Source organism: Rhincodon typus, unplaced genomic scaffold (assembly GCF_021869965.1).
Source record: "Rhincodon typus isolate 14 unplaced genomic scaffold, sRhiTyp1.1 hic_rhity00000703, whole genome shotgun sequence".
Classification (NCBI taxonomy): domain Eukaryota; kingdom Metazoa; phylum Chordata; class Chondrichthyes; order Orectolobiformes; family Rhincodontidae; genus Rhincodon; species Rhincodon typus.
The window spans coordinates 1-23,645 of NW_025966341.1; the positions used below are offsets into that span (position 1 = coordinate 1).

The window sequence follows — 23,645 nt, forward strand, 5'->3', positions numbered from 1 at the left end:
ACAGGTAAAATCTTACTAATGAGAACACAATATGATGCTAACATTTGTGGTAGAATTAGAATGTTCTTATGTGTGAATTAGCTGAAAATTGTTAAATCCATTATTATACCATGCACACTACCAAGGCCAAGTGGCATGAGACAATCCTTCCAGGGAATGTCACGTTGATTAGCTATGGTGCATTTTGAGGTCTGACCTAATTCTAAAGTTATTTGGCCATCTTTTGTATTACTGCACCTAAACTGCTTTGCATTGAATTAAAAAGTGTTCAGTTTTTCTGCTGATATTGTATCTTTCTGATCTTATTCCAATTATACCTTAGGCAAAGCAAAGGAGCAATCTGCAAGAGTCGATGCTGATATCGTGCCAAAAGTAGCAAAAATGACTGTATCTGGAAAACAAATAACAGGTTTTAATATACCAAGGTAGTTCTCTTTCATTTCTCTTGTATTGGCCAAATGTTTTATTTGCATTACATGCCTGAGTAGTCAAATGTTTTTAATATTAAATGTTTTTGCCAAAAAGTATCCTGAGAAGTACAACACAGTGAAGATAGTTTTCAGAGATAAGCATTTCTTAATTGTGTTTCAGAGCGTGTTTTTTAAAGCTGAACTGCCTTGTTGTAAGAGTTCACATTTCACTTTTGTTTTTGCTAAAATGGTGTGGGAAGAGGTATTTTTGTGGAAACGGACGAACAAATGAAAATGTTCAGAGTGCAGTCTGACCTTTTCTTGTAAAAAAAAGAGAAAAGCAGTCCGAAGATAGTAAAATGTCACAAAAATTCATAAAATGTGGAGGAGAACTCATTTGAAGGGCATTGAGAGAAATATGAAATGAACTAAATTCATTAATTGCATTAAGTTTTGTTTGGTTAATAAAATTTCTTGTAGTTCAAAGATGATACGATTCTCAATGTTCTCTCATGTCCGCAAAAACTATTTCAGGGATTTTTTTGGGTTTGGTAACTGATACTATATGTGTTGGCTGCATGGCCGAAAAAGGTACCATTCTTACTAATCACTTAAGTGCAATTGAAGCACAATGTAAAGCTTCAGAATTGTGAGTAATATTGAGAAACTGTTACCATTACTATCTTCCTACTTGAAATGGATTTGGTTCTATAATGACCTAATTTTTTGTATTAAAAATTTTCAGCTTGGTACAACAATCATATTCATGTTGGTGCATAGATTGTTTCAGAGATAGCAGGAACTGCAGATGCTGGAGAATCTGAGAATGCCCTGCTTTTAGAGGTGATGTGTAATTGTAGGAAAAGTATAATCTATCTCAATGCAATGATTTTAGCATAGCTAAGTAAACTTATATTTTCAGAACAAATAAAGAGGTTCTTTTCATGAAATGGAAGGCCAGTAGTGCACTAGTTGTTTGTACATGACCATGTTATCTCAGAAAGAAATACCGATAGTTATATTAACATCTTTCATGATGACAACATCCCAGACCACTTTGCAGCCAATTAAATACTTTTGAAGCATTGTCACTGTTGTAATGCTGGAAAGATGACACCTAACTTATGCGCTGCAAAAACAATTTAAATGATAACCAAGTTATCTATTTTGATCTGTTGGCTGATGGATAAATGATGGCCAGGACATTGGGGTGAATTCCCAGCTCTTCAAAATTGTGCCATGAGATCTTTCATGTCCTCTAGAAGCAGGGCAATGGTTTATCATCATGATTGAAAGCGCACACAACCAACAGCACTAGAATGCTGGAAAACTTTATCATTATTGCCAATTCTTGCACTTTCCACCAGACACCCGAAAATGATTTGCCATCAATAAAATACTTCTGAATTGCTCACTGTTGTAATGTAGAAAACATGGCAGTCAATTTGCATACAGATAGCTCTGACAAACAGCAGTGTGATAATAACCAAATCTTCTGTCTTTGTGCTGTTGATTGAAAGATCAATATTGCCCAATGTGGGAAAACTCCCTTGTTCTTGCTTGAAATAGCACCATGGGGTCTTATACATCCTCCTGGGAAAGGCAGAGTTTTAACATCTCATCTAAAAGGTAGCATCTGTGACGGTGCAGCACTTGTGGAGTACTGCATGGAGTATTAGCCTTGACTTTTAAGCTCAAATGCTAAAGTGGGGCTTAAAAAGCACATCAGTGCAAAAAATTGAAGAATCTGCAGTAGTCCTCAGCCAGAAGTGCTGAGTGGATGATCCACCTCGGTCTCTTCCAGAGGTCCCCAGCACCACAAAAATGCCAGTCTTCACCCCTGGGGTATTTTGAAAAATACACAAGTCACAGGATTCTGCAAAGGCTTTGGGCGCTGACAACATACCAGCAATAGTACTGAAGACATGCTCCAGGACTTGCCATACTCCAAGCCAAGCTTCGAACTGACATTTACCTGACAATGAGGGACATTTTCCAGGTATGTTCTGTACACAAAACAACAAAACAATTCCAACCTGGCCAATTACCACCCATCAATTTACTTTAAATAATCAGTAATGTGATTAAAGGGATTATCAATAGAGCTGTTAACAGCACTTACATAGCCACAATCTGCACACTGATGGTCAATTTGGGTCCATTACAGCTTTGATTCAAACATGGACAAAAGAACTGAACTCCAGGGATGACGTGGAGTGATGGCCCTTGACATCAAGGCCAATTTGACTCAATGTGGCATCAGGACGCCCTTATGAAACTGAAATCAATGAGATTTGGGAAAACTCTCCACTGGCTGGCATCATACCCAGCACAAAAGGAAGTTGGTGTAGCTGTTGGAGGTCAGTCATCTCAACTCCAGGACATCTTTGTAGGATTTCCTTAAGATAGTGCCCTAGGCCCATCTATCTATAGTTGCTTCACAAATGTCCTTTGCTCCATCATAAAAGGTTAGGTGTGGGGAGATTTGTTGGTGATTGCATAATGTTCAGCACACCATTCGCAACTCCTCAGATACTGAAATCTGTGTCCAAAAGCAGCAAGACCTGGACAATATCCAGGTTTAGGCTGACAAGTGGCAAGTAACATTCACACTACACAAGTGCCAGACAATGACCATCTCCAACAAGAGAGAATCTGACCATTGCCTCTTCATGTTCAATGGCACCACCATTTCTGAATCCTTCACTATCAACATACTGAGGGCTGCAATTGTCAAGAAACAACTGGATTAACCATATAAATATTGTGTCTACAAGAGTAACTCAGAGACCTAGGGATCTTGCAGTGAGTAACTCCCCTCCTGATTTTCCAAAGCCTATCCAGCATCGACAAGGTACAAGTCAAGAGTGTGATGGTATACTCCCCACTTGCCTGGATGAGAGCAGCTCCAGTAACACTCAAGGTTTGACACCATCCAGAACAAAGCATCCTGCCTGATTGGCACCACATCCATAGACATTAAGTTCCTCCACCATCGAAAGGCAGTAGCAACAATGTGAACCATGTACTGCAGAAATTTAAGGTACCTTTGACAGTACCTTCTTAACCTACGAGTATTATCAACTAGAAGGATGAGGGCAGCAGGTACATGGAAACACTAACACCAGTAAGTACCCCTCCAAGCTACTTGCCATCCTGATGTGGGAATATGTCACTGTTCCTTCTCTGTCTCTGGGTGAAAATCCTGGAACCCCCCCCACCAACAGCATTATGAGTGTCCCTAGACCAAATGGACTGTACTGGTTCAAAAAGGCAGCTCACTAACACCTTCTCAAGGGCAACTAAGGTTAGGCAATCAGTGCTGGCTAAGCCAGAATCGTTATAAATGAATAGAAAAAAAAACCTAAACCTTCAGATTTGGAGTGTGAGGGCTACCAACTGAATTGACGCAAATTTTATATTACTCAATATTATTGCTGACAAGGCCAACATACATTGCTTGTCCTTAATTGCCCTTAAGACCATGGTGGTGATTTTTCATCTTGACTACAACTGATTGGGTTGCTGATCATTTTAAAAGATATGTAAAAGTTAACCACATAGCTATAAATCTGTGCTCTCATATAGGCCATACCAGGAAAGGATAGCAGATTGAGGACTTCAGTGAATCAGAATGTCTTTAAAAAAAAAACTATCTAGAAGTTTCATGATCATGATGTTCCATGCTATGTTTGTTCTAAATTCTATTTAATTAGCTGAGTTTAAATTCCCCAGCTACCATCATATCACTGAGTAATTAGATAGGGATCTGGGATATGAATCAAGTAACAGAACCTATCGTCTATTTTGTATTTTCTTAAATCTAGCCTGGGAATACGTATGTTGTATTTATCCTGAAGGAATGGCATGTTTGCGTGTTTCTCTCCACTTTTCTCCCTTTGCGTGCTTCTGTTGACAGTGGTGTTGTATGGTTTTCACATGGAATTTTCACAGTGGAAATTTATATATGTAAGCAAACAATGATACGAGGAATTTGGTGAAGAATCGGAGCATTATCAATTATGAATATTTCTGGAAAATCTCCAGGCTAATTCCCACCCCCTTGCTAATTCCTATTCCCAGCTTGGCCTGCAAAATGAACGAACTTAATAATGGATGGGTAATTGTAGACAGCACACCTATATGCATCCCAGATGCCCTATGGGTAAGGTCCAAAATGAACATTCATAAAAGCAATACTATTTTTCTTTTTAAATGTAATCAATTATTCACTTGTGTGTCTTGTAGATTTTACAGTTTTCAAATTATGCCTTCTCTAATGAATAAAAATTTTGTTCACAAGCATAGGATATTTATGACTTTGGTTTCTACCATACACACTAGCAAAAAAGATGTTCTTGCATTACAAATTTACTTGAAAGCATGCTGTACTAAACATGTTTACTCTGTTGGCTATAGTGCAAATGTTGATGAGAACGACCACTTGCGAAAAGGTGCAGTCTCTGAAGAGGTTTCTCCACCTCCGGTGCTGGAGGCTTCATCCAAGTCGAATTCTACAGCTCATGTTGCCCCTTTATCTGAAGAAACAACAGTGATTCAGACTCCCAGTAAGGGCTCTGTCAAAGCAAGACAGCAGATTGATGTGAAGGCTGAGCTTGAAAAAAGGCAAGCAGGGAAGCAGCTGCTCAATCTTGTTGTGATAGGTAAGGGATAATTGCTACTGCAGTTAAAATATACATAGTTATCATTGTCTTATTAGACCTGGGTCATTCCAGTCAGCCAGAAGGTCACCACAGCAGTTTTCCAGGTTGATGTACAACAGGATAGTAGGATAGAAATGTGCCTATACTCCATTTAAGGCACTGTAAAACTCTGACAGATCTCTAGCAAAGGCATGAATTTGCTTAATATGGTAGGAAGGGAGCATCATATTCATACAATTCTCTGTATTTTCCTAAGAAATGTTCAAAGGTCAACAATAGAAGATGGTCAGTTACTTGTTGACCCCTTATCTTGTGACAGCAGCTAAATTAATAAAAAGAATTTTTTTTTTTTTTTGAAAATTGCACCATGATATTGTTTGTTTTGATAACATTGATTGTTAAGAGCAACCTAAGACACTTCCTAGGACTTTTTTAAAAGAAAGCCAGCAATTCTTGTCAGAAGCTTCTAGAGCAGATTTGTAAGAGTTAAATTTTAAAAAGTATCTGAAAACAGGAATGCCAGAGAGTTGTAGGGAGGGAATTCCAAAACTTAAAGGATTTAGAAAGCTAAAGGTATGGTCACCTGTAATAAGGTGGCTAAAGTTGGTCACTTGACCCGAAATGTTAACTCTGATTTCTTTCCACAGGTGCTGCCAGACCTGCTAAGCTTTTCCAACAATTTCTGCTTTTGATTAAAATTGAGGTTATTGCAAATTGCCAGAATTGAGGCGTGCATAGATCCTGGAGCATTGTAGAGCTAAAAGAGTTTGCAATGATAGGGAAGATCAAGACCAGGGAATGATTGGACCATAAAAATATTAATATGAAGCTAGTAAAATTTATCTCTGATAGTAAAGCTTTAGATCCATAAGGTTGTTCTCCTTGTTACAAATACCCACAGTTTTTTGGTATAGTTTACATTAATCATGTATGTTTATTTCAGCAAAGTTTCTTTTATATTTTTTATTCTTGCTCATGTGTATCAAGCATTTGAGTTTTTTACTCAAATATCTTCTTCGTGTTTAGAACAAAGTGACAGGTTATCTCCATTCACTGCAAACCAGAGTTCACCTTTGTATACCACTTCTGATGTAATGTTCTCAAGAAAAAAGCTGTCACTGTATTGAGCGTAGTGGGGATATCAGAAACCCTTGTGTTTTCCTTCATCTCAAAACGCAAAGTTGGACGCTGTGTGTACATGAATAATTGTTGGTTTCATATAAGAGCCAACACTGCACTTTTGTCAAAAGAAAAATCACTTTTCATATACCTTGTGTATATGACCACCAGCTTTTAGCTTAAAAAATCCAAACAGTTTGTACTTAGCAGTCTTTTGCTGCGAAGTCAAACAGTGGCACAGTCATTAGCACTGCTGCCTCACAGCGCCAGGGACCCGGGTTTGATTCCACCCTTGGGCGACTGTGTGGAGTTTGCACATTCTCCGTAACTGTGTGGGTTTCCTCCCACTGTCCAAAGGTGTACAGATTAGATGAATTGGCCATGCAAAATTACCTATAGTGCCCAGGGATGGTGGATTAGCCATGGAAAATGCAGGGTTATAGGGATAGGATAAGGGGGTGGGTCTCGGTGGGATGCTCTTCAGAGAGTCAGTGTGGACCCAATGGCCAAATGGCCTGCTTCCACATTGTAGGGGTTCTGTGATTCACACTATTGTTGGTGGTTATTTTGCTCCTGGTGTCTGCACTCACAATTCTGGCTTGTTTTGCCTTACTTCTAGCAACTCTGCATTAGGGAAGTGATGGGAAAGAATGGATTTCAATATCTCCAAAATGTTACTTGTTGACCCACCTAATTTTGACTAAAACGTCAATCTTACAAGCTTGTGGAAAAGTTGAATTTGTACCATAAATACTATCCAAGTGTAGCTTAGGCTATGACTGATGCACAGATTTATTAAAATGAAAGATTAACAAAAAACTGTATCAGCATCTTATAGACCATTTACTTAATGCTCCCTTCTCAGATGCAAACTGATAAACAAATACAACATTGGCTACGTCTTTTGGATTCACATGGGGATTGGTATGGCCCACAGAATCTCAATGTGACAGCTCTACATCTTTCATCATAGATTGAGTTCTTCTACCTCTGGAACTGTCAGTTACATGTGGGGTTTCCGCATTTGGGCAACAGGTTTGCTTGTGATCTGAAATAACTGTGTGTAGAGTTCGGTATCCCGTCCAAGTCCCTTTTATTTACTTGTGCACAGTACACTGGCTGTGGCCAACTAGCTTGGAGTCAGTTGCCTGAACTGAGGAGATTCTGAATCTTCTGGTTACATTGGTCAGCCGGGGCTTTCCAGGTTAACAACCCCAATCAAGGATCTCGTAGTCAATAAGACCCAGCTGGTTCTAATCATTACATGGTCAAAGGCATAGTTTTATTACTGGGACAAGTAACACAAGTTGGGAAGTTTGTGACTCAGCAGAACCCCTTTTCTGTGGATTAAAGTGCCTCTTTGTACACAATCTTCACTCTGTGAATGGAAGTAGGTGTGAAATGAGTTTGGCCTAACAACCTCGAAGCAGAACCTAGGTGGTTACAGGGTGGATGACTGCTGAGGTGGAGTGGTTACAAAGCCCACCTCAGTTCTCTGGATTGTATCAAATGCAGTAAGGCCTCACCCTTACACCCCCACTGTCCATGTTAACTCATGCCTCCCAACTGATCCCATATTCTCCTTGTTCATGAAAGCTCTTGCCTCTTTGTTGAGAGAAAAAAATATCCGTTTACAAATCATTTTCTGGGAAAAAGCTGCAGCTCAAAAGTTTCTCAAAATTGCCATCGTAGCATTAAAATATTAATAAAAGACGTTTGAAGAACTTCATACCTTTTATTCTTAAAAGGGTTATGGGGACATTCTTGTCAAAAGAAGATTCGTGAATGAGTGTTTTTCTTCACTAGTTCCACTCTTGGCCTTGTTACCATATGGTTCAGTGGTTACGTGTATAGTGCACACTTGAATGGTGAAGGAAGGGGTATGAGTTGGCATTGAATAGGCATGGGGGGGCAGAGGTACAAAACTTTTTGAATTTATTTTGGGATTGTTCAGCCCACAGAACTTGCCTACCCCTGCAATGGAGCAGGCCAGGTTGCAATTGCAGGCTGTGGTCTTGCTACCTGAACCCTTATCCCATGCCAGTGAAAATTGGGGAAAGGCCTGGAATGATGGCAGGAATTCAGGAAGTGGGTGGCATATACTATTTTGAATTTATCATCTCAAGACAGTGCAAATCAAAGCTGTGATTATGTATTTTTAAATGCTGTCACATATAGTAGATGTCAGCCATCCAAGCTGTCATGTTGCCAAATGGACAAATTTGAAATACTGGTATCAGGAGGTATTTCGCCTCAGTTCAACCCAACTGCCATTACACATTATTGACAAGTGAAAGCTGCCTTGGATCATGCCTGTGAACTTGGTATTTCCCATACTGTGCAGATTTTAGTCAGAATGACCCCAGAGGGTATGGATTCTAAATCAACCTTTTTTTTTGATTCATTCATTGCTATTCTGATATTAGTAGAAGTATTTATATGGAAAGCTTGTTAGATTATTTTGTAGTAAGTAGTGGTAGTAGTAAGTGGCATAGAAAAGCAAAAACAAAAACAAATTAAAATCAGTTTTCCACAATTGAAATGCTCGATGTATACAAAGTTTTGGAAAATGCTTCTGATGTTCAGTCAATTTAGCAGATGTATCTGTATAAAGATGCATCGGCTGATAACTTAAATAGTAGTTTGCTTTTGCTGGTAATGGAAACTCTGATTCAAATGAAACTTATGGTTTCAGGTACTATTTTTGTATCCTCTTCCTTTCACATGCTACATTATATATGAAAAAAATTCCCAGAGTACAATGCATCACAATGTTTGTATTAGTAGTATTTCTAGTAATTGTGTAATGTTCACTGGTTTAATCTCTCTTATTATTGATACACAGATTCATATTTATTAATTTAGAAGAGGTTTCAAGAGTTATTTGTTTTTAAGCAGTCTAAATTAATATGCAATGATTTATGCTGTATAATTTTCTCTGAGATATTCACAATAGGGTAGGCAGAATTACCCTTATACCCCACTTTTTTGAGAGACTGAATTTCACTGAGAAAAATGGACTGAAAATGGTCTCCCTCAAAAACCAGGAATTCAAATTAGCCGTCTCTGTCTCCTAGTGCCTGAATCTGGAGAAATATTGGCAAATACATTTTGCTATATAGTTTAAGCCATACAGGCAAGGAAGAATGCAGTTTGGACCTTAATTTATGGTGTATAAGCAGCTTTTAGCTGAAGCTTTGATGAATATATGACAGCAAATGTCTTGCTAGATTAGAGGGAAAAAAATCATTGTAACAGTGATGGCCGTCTATCCACTGCGTGTCTCAGTTTCTAAATTTTACATCTGCAAATTTCTTCCTAATTTATCTTTATTTACTTAACAAAATATAGGTGGCATGGATTCCGTACACAAGTATAAAATATTTATCAATTAAATAAGCAGAATGTGATTTACTAATATAAGCAAAATTTTTCTTTTTTTAATATTAGGCCATGTTGACGCTGGCAAAAGTACTTTAATGGGTCATCTACTTTACCTTCTGGGAAAGGTAAACAAACGTATAATGCACAAATATGAACAAGAATCAAAAAAAGCAGGAAAAGCCTCCTTTGCCTTTGCTTGGGTTTTGGATGAGACAGGTGAAGAAAGGGAAAGGTAAATGATTTTCTAAATCATCTTTCAAATGTGCAGAAATATATTTTCTATGTTAAAAGTATGCTTGGAATTTTCTTTCTAACCATTAACTTTATGCTGTGGTTAAGCACCACAGAATTTCAGAGAGCTCAAAAAGCATTCCTCCTCCAACAGGACCTCTCATTTCCTGCTATATTTTTTGTGGATTTTTTTTTATTCATCAACCGGATGAGGGCATCGCTGGCTAGGCAGCATTTATTGCCCATCCCTAATTGCCCAGAGGGCAATCTAATGAAGAGTCAGCCACATTGCAGTGAGTCTAGAGTCACATGAAGGCCAGACCAGGTAAGGATGGTGGTTTCCTTCCCTAAAGGAGTGAACCAGATGGGTTTTTCTGACAATTGACAATGGTTTCATGGTCATCATTAGATTCTTAATTCCAGAAATTTTCTTGAATTCAAATTCCACCATCTGCTGTGGCGGGATTCGAACCCGAGTCCCCAGAAGGTTATCTGGGTCTCTGGATTAACAGTCCAACAATAATACCACTAGGCTATCGCTTCCCCATAATACCACTAGGTCATCGCCTCCCAATGTAGACAAATATCCCTTAAGAGATTAAATTCACCAAAGTTATGGTTTAACGTGAAGGTTCCATGCGCTTGAGGTTTTTACAGAGTAAGGTTCTATAGGCACTGGTTACCCCATTGCTATATTCCTTTATAATTATTTTTCAGTGTAGCTACGCACAATTTTTGGGAAACAGCGCACATAATGTAAGAGGGTTCAGGCCTAATAAAATCACAAGCCAAAAGTCCCTACAGTGTTACAGGCAGCACATCTTCCTGGTTCCTTGTCCAAGAGTCCATTATTCAATTGTTATGACATAGCTCAGATTGATCCTGATCTGATGAACCTATCGAAGCTTGTAATCAGGAAAAGGAATCCTGGCCGGTTTTTTTTCCCACCCTTATCCAGGGTGCTGAAGTACTTTTCTATATTTTAGGATTAATTCAATCAGAACAGATTGGAATTGACATTTCCTACTCCAAATGGACCAGTCCTCTCTAAATAAGTTGGGTAGCCAGGTCAGCAGAATCTGCGATGTTTATTATGTTAGAAGCTCTTTGGGCAGAGTCACTGATACTCCATTATGGACTCTAGCTGTTAGCTGACAGAGGAAGAAGGCAATTAAAAGTCATTGTTTTTTGATATTATATACTACCTGTCATAATAATGGGAAAATGGACCATCACTTTTTGACTATCATTATCTGATTGTAGTACCTGAACCCTTTCATCTACTAAAAGCACTGACTTTCTAGTCAGGTATGATGGACCAAATGACCACCACCTGTACCATAACACTTCTGTAATTCAATGATCATCTGACCCAGCTGAGTCAAGCTCATTAAAACTTCAATAAACAAGAATGTATCTGAAATAAAATCAACGTTTTATCAAAATGACTGAAATCAGTCACAAAGATGTATTTCCCCTCTTGGAATTTTTAAAATTAATTTGAAAAATGTGAGCAGTGTTGGCTGTGTCAGCATTTATTTCCCATTCCTAGTTGACTTGAGAAGGTGATGGTGAGCTGCCGTTTTGCAATCCATGTGATGTAGGTAGATCCATAATGCCATTATGTCAAGAATTCCAGGATTTTGATCCAGTGAAGCTGAGGGAATGGTGATATATTTTCATGTCAGGATAGTGAGTGGCTTGGAGGGAAACTTTCAGAGGACAGTGTTCCCATGTTTCTGCTGCCCTTGTCCTTTTAGATTGAAGTAGTCATGGTTTTGGAAGGTGCTGTCTGAGGATCTTTGTTGAATTTCTGCAGTGCATCTTGTAGATGGTACATAGTGCTACTGAACAACCAAAATTCTCCATATTGGGACAGATATTGTCTGCAGATTATCCACCCTAGAGAAGAATAAAATGAAGACAGACACAGTAAAGCCTAAAGGACCTGTATTTCAGGCAAGCGCTTTTTGACAGACCCAAATAAGATATATCCCATTCTGCAAGAGGCAGTAGAAGAGACTGTAGGAACTCTGACATTAATTTTCAAATCCTCTGTGGCCTAAGGAGGGGTGGCATAGGTCTGGAGGACAGCTAATGTGATACCATTATTCAAAACAGTTGGAAAGGATAATCCAGGAAACTACAGATCAGCGAGTGTAATGTTTGTGGTAGGGAAACAATTGGAAAAAATTCTGTGTGACAGAAGTAATCTGTACTTTGGAGAGGCAAGGATTAATCAAAATTAGTCTGAATGTCTTTGTTAAAGGGAGATCATTCTAACAACTTCGAATTTTTCAAGAAGTTAAATAAGTGGGTAGATGACAGTATGCAGTTTATATAATCTGATTAAGTTTTACAACATTCTGCGGGGCATAGACAAGATAGATGGGAGAAACTTTACCCTTCATAGAGGGGTTAATAACCAGAGGGCATAGTTTCAAACAAAATATGGACATCAGTGAGGTGTTTGAGTTACTGCTGGCTGACTGTTTAAGAAGCTAAGAGCCTATAGAATCTAGGGAAATTTGGCAAACTGGATTTAAAGTTAGCTTGGTGGCAATAAGCTGAGGGTGATTGTTGAAAGATGTTTTTGTGACTGGAAGCTTGTGTCCAGTAGCATACTACAGGGTTCAGTGCTGAATTCCTTGTTGCTTGTTGTGTACTGTAGTGATCTACACATGAATGTGGGTGTATGATCGGCAAGTTTGCAGGTGACATGAAAATTGATGGGGTGGTCAATAGTGAGGAGGAAATCCCTAGATTGCAGTACGATATAGATGAGCTGGTCAGATGGGCTGAACAGTGGTAGATGGAATTTAATATTTAATGTGATATAATGCACTTTGGGAGGACTAACAAGACAAGGGAATGTAGGATCCTAGGAAGTACAGAGGATTAAGGGGACCCAGGTGTGTGCAAGTCTATAGGTTCTTTCTTGAAAGCAACAAAAACAGGCAGATAAGGTGTTAGTAAAGGCATATAGGATTCTTGTCTTTGTTAGTCTAGGCATTAAATGCAAGAGCGAAGACGTTATGATAGAGCTGCTTATGACATTTGTTAGGCTGTAGCTGGAGTACTGTGTGCAGTCACTTCTGGTTGCCACACTACAGGAACGATGCTATTGAACTGAAGCAGTTGGAGAGGAGACTCACCGGGATGTTGGAGTGATTCAGTTGTGAAGAGAGACTAGATAGGCTGGGGTTGTTTCCGTAGAGCAGACAATTGTGAGGGGCAATCTGATTAAGTTGTACAATATTCTGCGGGGCATAGACAAGATAGATGGGAGAAACTTTACCCTTCATAGAGGGGTTAATAACCAGAGGGCATAGTTTCAAACAAAATGGGTTCTATAACAGTATATGTTTTGACTGAAAAGTAATGTATTGTGATTTAATATTTTCAGAATTTCTAATGTTTTATTGGTTATAGTTATATATTTAAACACAGTATCCTGAATTTGCCATTTGAATTAACAATGCAGTTTCTCCTCATTGAAGTACGAGGTTGTTTTGTGAAAGCCTAATTTATTCAAGGTTTTGCCACTCTTGAAACAGAGGTTGCCATGACAGGGTTATGTGGTGTTGTGGTTGATTGTTGTCCTGAAGGCTGGGTAGTTTGCTGTGAATGATGGTCTGTTTAAGGTTTGGCAGTTGTTTGAAGGTGAAAAGTGGAGGCATGGGGATGATCGTGGTGACATGTTTGTCGTCATCGATGACCTGTGGGCTTTTCCGCTCTGGGGAAGTACTGGATGATGAAAGCTACTCTTATCAGACGTGTCCTATGATGTATGGCATGTGTGCTTTTATTGGTTGGGGAATTGAGTACAAGAGTCAGGATGTCTTTTTGCAGCTATATTAGACATTGGTTTGGCCACATTTAGAGTATTGTGTTCAATTCTGGTTGACCCATTATGGGTGGAATGTGGAAACTTTGGAGATGGTGCAGAAGAGGTTTACCAGGATGCTGTCTGGATTAGAGGGTATGAGCTATTAAGAAAGACTAGAAAAACTCGAGTTGTTTTCTCTTGAGCGGAGCAGGCTGAGAGAAGACTTGATAGAAGTCTATAAAATTGAGATGCATAAATAGGATTGACAGTCAAAATCTTTTTCCCAGAGTTGAAATGCCTAATACTAGGGTGCATGCATTTAAGATTAGAGGGGTAAAGTTCAACGGAGATGTCAGGGACAAGTTTTTTTACACACAGAGTGGTAGGAGTCTGGAATACACTGCCGGGGTGGTGACGGAGGCAGATACGATAAGGGCATTTAAGAGACTTCTAGATAAGCACATGAATGTGTAAGGAATGGAGGGATATGGACCGTGGGCAGGCAGAAGGGATAAGTTTAATTTGGCATCATGTTCGGCACAACATTGTGGGGTGACGGGCCTGTTCCTGTGCTGTACTGTTCTATGTCCACGCAAATGCCAGGCAATGACCATCACAAATAAGAGACAGTCTAACCACCACTCCTTGGCATTCAACGGTATTCCCATCACTGAATTTCCCACTATCAACATCCTGGCAGTTACCATTGACCAGAAACTCCACTGGACTCACCACATAAACACAGTGGCTACATGAGCAGGTCAGGAGCTAGGAATACTGAGGCGAGTGACTCATCTCCTGGCTCCTCATAGCCTGTGCACTATTTACAAACACAAATCAGGAGTGTGATAGAATTCTCCACATTTGCCTGGATGAGTGCAGCTCCAACAAAGCTCAAAGCTTGACACCAGCCAGGCCAAAGCAGCCTGCTTGATTGGTACTAAATCCACAAGCATCCACTCTGTCCACCACTGACGCTCAGTAGCAGCAGTGTGTACTATCTATAAGATGCACTGCAGAAATTCACCAAAGATGCTCAGACCCACGACCACTTCCATCTAGAAGGACAAGGGCAGCAGATATATGGGAACGCAACCACCTCCAAGTTCCCCTCCAGGCCACACACCATCCTAATTTGGAAGTATATTGACATTCCTTCACTGTCACTGGGTCAAAATCCTGGAATTCCCTCCCTAATGGCATTCTGAGTCAACCCACAGCAGGAGGACTGCAGCGGTTCAAGATGGCAGCTCACCACCACCTTCTCAAAGGCAACTAGAGGCAGGCAATAAATGCTGGCCAGCCAGCGATGGCCACATCTCACAAAGGAGTATCTGAAAAAAAGGAAATACCGATAATCCAATTAATTAAGACAGAGAGATAATTACAAAAAATTAAAAGTAAGGTGCTGAAGATAAAGCAAATGGCTGCAATAATATGATGGGTATAAGAGTCGCATGCCGAAGGTCTGACCAAAGAAATAAGTAATCCAAAACCGTACAAACTAATTAAGGTAGAGAGATCGTAACAAGGTGATGGTGTCAAAACAGGGCAGTCAGGGAAATTTTACAGATACAGAACAGTGTGGTGGCGTTACATGTAGTGTGACATGAATCCAAGATCATGTTTGAGGCCGTCTTCATGGGTATGGAACTGTCTGTTCAGTGATCCTGCATTGTTGTATATCTCAAAGGCTGCCTTGGAGGACACTTACCCAAAAATTGGAGGCTGAATGTCCTTGACTGCTGAAGTGTTCCCCGACTGGAGGCTGAATGTCCTTGACTGCTGAAGTGTTCCCTGACTGTGAGGGAACATTCCTGTCTGGTGATTGTTGCGCGGTGTCCATTCATCCGTTGTCATAGAGTTTGCATGGTCTCACCAACATACCATACCTCAGGGCATCCTTGCCTTCAGCGTATGAGGTAGACAACATTGGCCGAGTCACACGAATATCTGCCATGTCCATGGTGGGTGATGTTCCCACGTGTGATGGTAGCATCCATCTTGATGATCTGGCATGTCTTACAGAGGTTGCCATGACAGGGTTGTATGGTGTTGTGGTCGATTGTTGTCCTGAAGGCTGGGTAGCTTGCTGTGAAAGATCGTCTGTTTAAGGTTTGGCGGTTGTTTGAAGGCGAGAAGTGGAGGTGTAGGGATGATCTTGGCAAAATGTTCGTCATCGATGACATGTTGAGGGCTGTGGAGAACATGGTGTAGTTTTTCTGCTCTGGGGAAGTACTGGACGACAAAGGGTACTCTATCGGTCGTGTCCTGTGTCTGTCTTCTGAGGAGGTTGTTGTGGTTTTTCACTGTGGCACATCGGAACTGGTGATCAATGATTTGAACATTTGAACACGTTTTTAAGAGGGCGTCTTTCAGCATCTTTATGTATCTGTCATGTTCCTCCTCTTCTGACCAGATTCTGTGTATACGCAGGGCTTGGCTGTAGGGGATAGCTTCTTTAATATGTTCAGGGTGGAAGCTAGAGAAGTGCAGTGTCGTGGTACTGTGTGACTCGGCCAATGTTGACTACCTCATACGCTGCAGGCAAGCATGCCCCGAGGCATAGTATATTGGTGAGACCATGCAGACTCTACGACAACAGATGAATGGACACTGCGCAATAATCACCAGACAGGAATGTTCCCTCCCAATCGGGAAACGTTTCAGCGGTCAAGGACATTCAGCCTCCAATCTTCGGGTAAGCGTCCTCCAAGGCGGCCTTTGAGATACAACAGCACAGAATTGCTGAACAGAAACTGATAGCCAAGATCCGTACCCACGTAGATGGCTTCAACCATGATCTTGGGTTCATGCCACGTTACATGTAACACTATCGTACTGTTCTGTATCTGTAAAATCTTCCTCATTGTCCTGTTTTGACACCATCACCTTGATAACTTATGATCTTTCTACCTTAATTAGTTTGCACAGTTTTGGATTACTTATTAGTTTGGTTAGACCCTTGGCATGTGACTCTTATTCCTATCACGTTATTCCAGCCGTTTACTTTGACTCCAGCACCACCTTATTTTTTTGTAATTATCTCTCTGCCTCAATTAATCGGATGATAGGTCATCCCTTCACATGTTATTCAGCTGTTGATGCTTTACTCACGCAGTCTAACACTTTTGATCACCTGCAGAGACTTGTTATTTGACTTGTCAACACTCCACTTACACCATTCGTATGATCTTTTGATGTCTTTGCTATCAATTCTGTGCCTACATGCCTCTTTACGCTTCACCTGATGAAGGGGCAGCACTTTGAAAGCTTGTGATTTCAAATAAACCTGTTGGACTATAACCTGGTGTAGTGTGACTCCTGACCTTATCCACCCAGTCCAACACCAGCACCTCCACATCATTACTGGACAGGTCAGAACCCGATGGAAATCTGGTTTGATATCTTTTCTTCATTTATTTCATAAAGTGGTATTTGACTGAAACGCAAGTACCAAATGCTGCAAATTTGTTTTTAGCAATAAAACCAAAGTTCATTGCACAAACAAAACAACAAAATAGAATAAAATCCAAGCTATTTGTAAATACCATAGCTTGAAGTATTTCGAAAAGCAGCAATAATACAATCACATCTACTCAAACACCAGAGAAAAACAATCTGTCTCACATCTATTGGTTTGACTCAACTGTTTCCTTCAGTTCCCAGTTTTCAGAGAATGGTAGCTCTCCTTGATTAGTCTCACAACTGTTCCTAGATTTTCTCCGCTTCAAATAACCTTTTCCTGTTTCTAACAAAATGCTTCTGGCCTGGAACTTTCAGACTGAAATGCTTATATTGAAGTAACCTATATTTCCTTTTTTCTTGAGGAGAAACTTCTTCAAACATTCAACTTCAATCAGGACTTCTGAGAACTGAAACCAAAATTTTTCCTAATGCCCCTTAATGTTTACTCTGTCTGGTCATAAAACTCTCCCAGTATAAACAAGCTGCCACTATTGCCCCGTGGATCCTGTCCTTATACTGGTTTAAACAAATTCATGGCTCCAGAAGTACTGATAAGTTCATCATTAAACCTCCTCACACACACAAACCAAAACCCATATGCCAGTTGTTCAAGATCTAAACTCTATAATAAATGTTAAAATATAGATATATGTTCATATACCTTAAATCTTAAGATCGAGCAATGATGTCTGAAAAGCTGTGGTAGCAGTCAGCGAACAAACTAGCCAACCCAGTAGGACAACAGAAGAGAAGGAATTTATACATTTTGGGTGAAAATTAAATGTGTTCTCTTCAATGATATTTCAATATTGTTATTTATACATGAGACGTGAAGTAAACCACTTCTGTAACAAAAGAAACAAAAAAAAAGAAATGAAAGTATTGAATGAAGCAGAAACTTAGATACCCGTCTTCTCCTCTGGAACTCAGTTCACATCTATTTCAGCTTGACAAAATGGAGCATTGTACAGCAGCCATAATTGTGTTCAGACAAAAGATTAAAATGCCCATTTTGATATTTTCAGAGGTGTAACAATGGATGTTGGAATGACAACATTTGAAACGAAGACCAAAGCGATCACGCTAATGGATGCACCAGGTCACAAAGACTTCATTCCAAACATGATTACAGGTGCTGCACAGGTAAGGAGAAAAATCTTTCTGATCATGTTCTCACATGTTGCTAGCTACAAAATATTAGAATGAAAGCTGGATTTTGAGAGTTGAAATCAAGCTTGCAAAATGTTACGTACAGTGTTTCATCTATTTTACTTGCCTCTTATTTTAATACCAATGACAAATGTAGGACTAGGAAAGAGATTCTGCTATACAGCTCAGGGCTAAATTAGAAAGCAGACCACAGGGTTTACTACCTGAACTACATGCAAATTGGCTTCGGGTAATAAAAAGTTTAGAGAAGTAAATGATAACTGAAAAATAGGTGTGGGGGAAATGGATTTTGATGTATGGGGCATTGTAACAGTATGAGGGAAAGAGAGAACTGTTCCATTGGGATGGGCTTCATTTGATCTAGGCTGGGATCCGTATCGTGGCAAATCATACAACTATAGTTGTACATCAGATTTGAAATTAATTCATGGGTGGGGAGGGTTCAGTTGAAGGGAAGTTTAAGGAATCAAGAAACAAGCACAAGATAGCGAAGGGGCAAATAGTAATCAAAATGTGATGGGAAGAGTTACAAAATATAAACAAAAGAGTCAGGAAGTTAGACCATTCAACTCATCAAACCTTCTCTGCAATTCAATAAGATCATGACTGATCTGATTATCTTCTTAATTCCACTTTCCTGTCAACCCCAATAACCATAGTCAATCAAAAATCTGTCTAACTTAGCCTTGAATATACTAAATGACCCAACCTCAACTGCTGTTTGTGGAAGACAATTCAAAGATTATCAGGCCTTTGAGAAAACACCCTCCTCCTCCTCTATCTTAAATGGGTGACCGTTTATTTGTAAACTGTATTTCCTAAATTTCATATGAATTATATATATTTTAATACTCAGTGCTTTCAGAAGGGCTAAAATGATCCATTTACAGCAACTAATTTAACAAAAAATTGGACAGATATTTAGAAGAGTGAAATTCTAAAAAGATTTTTGTGGAAGTGCAGGAGCATGGGATTAGAAGGGTAGCCACCCGTGGAAGGAAGTATTTCAATCTTAATAGGCAAAAGGTTAATCTTGAGTAATATTGCAACTTTGCAGTGTTAATCGCCAGCAGTTTGTGTATGATTTCTTTTTGAAATAAAGCAACTGCTTTTTTAAGGGATCAATTCAGTATGTAAGAGAAAATGTATTTCAGTTCAAAGGTATATTTTGTTGCCTGAATTCCAAGTGTGTTAATATCTTTATTTTCATCCCTCTTATTTATAGTCTGACCTTTGTTTTCAGTGTAGAATTGTTGTCCAATCCCATGCAGTCTTACATTCGAATGAAAAGATAAAACTACATTAATATCATTAAGGGTGTTGAAAGTACCAGTTAACAAATATAAAAACCATGAATACTGAACATAACAGAAGTGAAAAATGAAAGAAGTGAAGTGAAATGTTCAATTCTATACTAAGCCTCATTTTGGCCTGATCGATTGTAGCTTCTCAGTAACAAAGTGTGGGAGTAGATGTCAACCATGTTGCCACGGTTAGTTTGTAATGTTGTTGTCACCATAGCAGCAGTATATACCAATCATATACTTCCCATAAAACTTACCTTTGTTCAAACAAATCAGTGATTTCAAGGACTGTTGAAGACATGGTTCTTCAAATCCACATCACGGTTTAAAGATTCACAATACAAAAACTTCAATGATTAGGAATGCATGAAGTATGTATATTGTAAAGCATATTTGCTTACTATGAAGTCTGGTATTAATTGTACAATATTTCTTGAAATTATCATAAACAACACAGCATTGATGCACTAATTTATTCTGCAAGTTAATGACTGCCAGTTATTCAGATGGACACTCAACTTTTCCTCATTCCCAAAAAGTAATGCTTTGAAGCCACCATCTTGCATCAATGACTTATTAAGATAATTCAGGCTTTTGTCCTTGCTTCTCTTTCAATGATCCATTATTCTGTGCAGAGAACCATTTCCTGCAATTAATTCTAAATTTGCAATTTACAATTTTAACTTAAATTCCATTCATAGTTTAATTTAAAATAATATTATTGATTAACTTTTTAAATTCAATTAAATATTTTAATTACTCTGTAACATAAGAAATAGGAGTAGGTCATTCGGTCCCTGAAGCCTGCCCCGACATTCAGCAAAATCTTGGTTGTTCTGCTGCAGGCCTCAATTCTTCTTTTGTGCCAGCTCATCATAGCTGTCAACTCCTTGAAACTTCAAAAATCTATCTATATTTTTAAAATACTTTGTGATCAGCCTTCCACAACTCACTAGGGTAGAAAATTTCAGGCATTCGTTACGTATAAGAGAAGAAATTCCTTTGCATCTTTTTTTTATGTCAGCCTCCCCTATTCTCTAACTGTGTCCCCTAGTTTGATATTTCTCATTGTCAACCATTCTATACCTTCTCAATATCTACCTGTCAAGCCATCTCAGAATCTGCAAGTTTCAATCAGATCATTCCTCATTCTTCTGAACACTAATAAATAGAGGCCTAAGCTGTTCAGCCATTCTCACTTGCCTGTTTTCCAGATACTTGTCAAAAGCTGTAGCAACATTAAGGATGTTATTTGTATATGCATCTGTATCTCATGTGTGCCGTGTCCTGTTAAGAAACATATTTGGGAGTCTATATCATTTCTTTGCCCTGTTTACGGTTCTGTAGCTCTCTCTGAAAGGTCGTCAAAAATCATTGGGATGACATGCTGGCACCCTTTTTCTCCTCTGTCCATACTAAATGTAAATACTAAATTTATCAATTCTTTTCTCTAGCTTACAGAGTAAATATTGAGTCATGTTATGTCTTATTATACTGCTTTCTTCCTGTCAAACTAGCGTTGTAGAACACGGTAAAATAAAATTGAAAGTACCGTAAAAACAAAAGTTGCTGAAAAAGTAAGTGTCCCTAAGATGCTTAAAAAAAGTAAATATATTTGCTAAGCCTGAAAATATACTGAAGTAAATATTGTGGTGAATTTTTATTTTCAATTTTCTTCCTCCTCTTCAGGCTGATGTAGCAATTCTTGTTGTGGATGCAAGCCGAGGAGAGTTTGAGGCTGGATTTGAGGCTGGTGGACAGACTAGAGAGCATGCATTGCTAGTTCGTTCTCTTGGTGTAACACAGTTGGCTGTTGTTGTTAATAAGATGGATCAGGTAGCTCTTAATGAGTCAATGTCTAGCACGTTACCTCAATTCAGTTTGTACCACAGTTTCCTGTCTCATGAGAAAATGGCTTGTTTCTAACGGTGACAATTTTTGGTTGGCATTGCAGGTGAATTGGCAACCTGAAAGATTTAAAGAGATTTCTAATAAACTTGGACATTTCCTGAAGCAAGCAGGTTTTAAGGTAAGATGGCCATATATTATGAGGCTGCTGCATACCACTTCATTTTCTTTTGTAATACAAAGTAATTTGTCATATAAACAGATACACAATTTATAAACAATAAAATGAAATGCCTCACATTTTAAAACTGCTGCCAACTAGCGCTTTCATTATAAATCTTAAATCAGCATTACATTATAAAAGCTCCTTCGTTGAGTCATGTGAGAGAGCTGACAGCAAAATTCAGTTTCTGTTGCAGGAGTGAAAACAAGAGATGAATGATGTTGAAAATATCCAAAAACACAAAAAAGAAAGGTTTTTCATTATAAGTTCGAAATATTTAGAAAGTATTTCGAAGGTTTACTCACTTCTGAAGTGCTTCTCATATGGCTCATGTATTTTTATGATAAATAGAATGAAAACCCATCATATGCAATACTGCCTTGCAACATATTCCTTTGCATTATTTCCTGTCTTTACTTCCCAAAGAAGCAGGAAATCTTCACTACATGCTATCCTTTGGTACAATTCGGCAATTAACCAAATGAATCATTTTATAATTGATTCGTTTTTGGATTTTATAAAATGAACACTGTGAATAGTTCCTACTGTCACTGTGAATATTGTATTCATTTTTAGATATGCCTACTTTTCTCATTTTTTTTTTCCAATGAATTAGGATAAAGCAAATTGGACAAGAAATACTCCTTTTTGTCACAGGGGTTGTAAGGAAGAAACAGTGCTCTAAAGATGTTAATATCAAATGTTTCTGCATTTACTAGGATTCTGATGTTGCTTACATCCCTACAACAGGACTGAATGGCGAGAATCTAACCACAAGAAGTCAAATACCTGAACTCAAAGCCTGGTACAATGGACCTTGCTTGTTAGAGCAAATTGGTCAGTATTATGTGATTGGCTTATTACTTCCTTCATCCTATTTTAATTATATTTATTGATAAATATACTCGATAGTCTCAGTGGGGAACATAATGACTGCACTTACTTCAGTATGTTTTTTTTCTTTTAGATTCTTTCAAGTCACCACAAAGACCAGTGGAAAAACCATTTCGTTTGTGTGTGGCTGATGTTTTTAAAGGTTTGTGTTTATTAGTGTAATGTTTGATTCGTCCCATTAGTTTTGTACTTTTGAATATGTTGAGCACGTTTCTTGAGATGTTGATATTGAGACAATCCTCATGGGTTTCATTGATGATAGAAGTATTAAATACCGTTGTGTTCCAAGCAACCAGACATTTTAATATTGACATCTCTTAAATAAGGTATAGGTCTGATCTTACTTGTGCAGTAGCTGCTTCAGAGGTTTACTTTTCGACTGTTAAACTTGGGAGCAGGCCTTGTTATCAAGACATCACAACAAAAAAAAAGGAGGGTCAGACACTAACATCTTTCATAACATCTACCTTTCGGTGTGCTACATATATTTCAGTTCACTTAGTTTGATGCTGTATTCATGCAATCAAATAATTCCACTCCTACCTCCTTAAACTTTGACAACATTTCATATGCCTTACAAATATTAATTAAAATGCATGTTTGTAGTTGCAAAAACATAGTGTAGTTCATTTCTGTGGTAACAGGCTTATCTTGTATATCAGATTTACTTGTCAAAATGAGAACCGACATGTACGTTGTTTCAGAATTTCCCTCTTTGCTCCAGAGGAATCTTCTAATCTGTTTTAGTTAATTTTTCTTTTTACAGTAAGTTTGAATTTGATTATTTCTCTTTGCACAGAAAAAGGCCAGTTTGTAGGGACAAGAATAGCACATACTAAGATGAGGGAGAATTTCTTCAGTCAGACGATGGTGATTCGTTGGAATTCCCTGTTCTAGAGGGCTCAGTCATTGACTATTATTATGATCCAGCTGATGATAATATTGGGCAAGTCAAGCCCCAGAGTTAAACCTGGCTTTTTTATTTGTTACTGAGATATGTATCACTAGCTAGGCCAGCTAGTGGCTTGTTGAGTGAAGAGTCAATAACATTGCTATGGATCTGGAGTCATATGTAGGCCAGAGCAGGTGATGAATGCAGAT

At 38.7% G+C, this 23,645-nt stretch overlaps 1 protein-coding gene across 1 annotated transcript in view; it reads left to right on the forward strand.

Moving 5' to 3' along the window:
* Window positions 1-306: 306 nt before the first annotated feature.
* Window positions 307-23,645, forward strand: part of LOC109911877 (HBS1-like translational GTPase) — a gene marked incomplete at its 5' end in the record, with an annotated part of 43,186 nt that continues 19,847 nt past the window's right edge. The window contains 8 exons of the mRNA XM_020511257.2: window positions 307-425; window positions 4,830-5,074; window positions 9,644-9,809; window positions 18,131-18,248; window positions 21,269-21,415; window positions 21,534-21,608; window positions 22,370-22,487; window positions 22,618-22,686. Coding sequence (XP_020366846.2) covers window positions 307-425; window positions 4,830-5,074; window positions 9,644-9,809; window positions 18,131-18,248; window positions 21,269-21,415; window positions 21,534-21,608; window positions 22,370-22,487; window positions 22,618-22,686 — 1,057 coding nt within the window. The remainder of the gene's footprint in view (window positions 426-4,829; window positions 5,075-9,643; window positions 9,810-18,130; window positions 18,249-21,268; window positions 21,416-21,533; window positions 21,609-22,369; window positions 22,488-22,617; window positions 22,687-23,645) is intronic.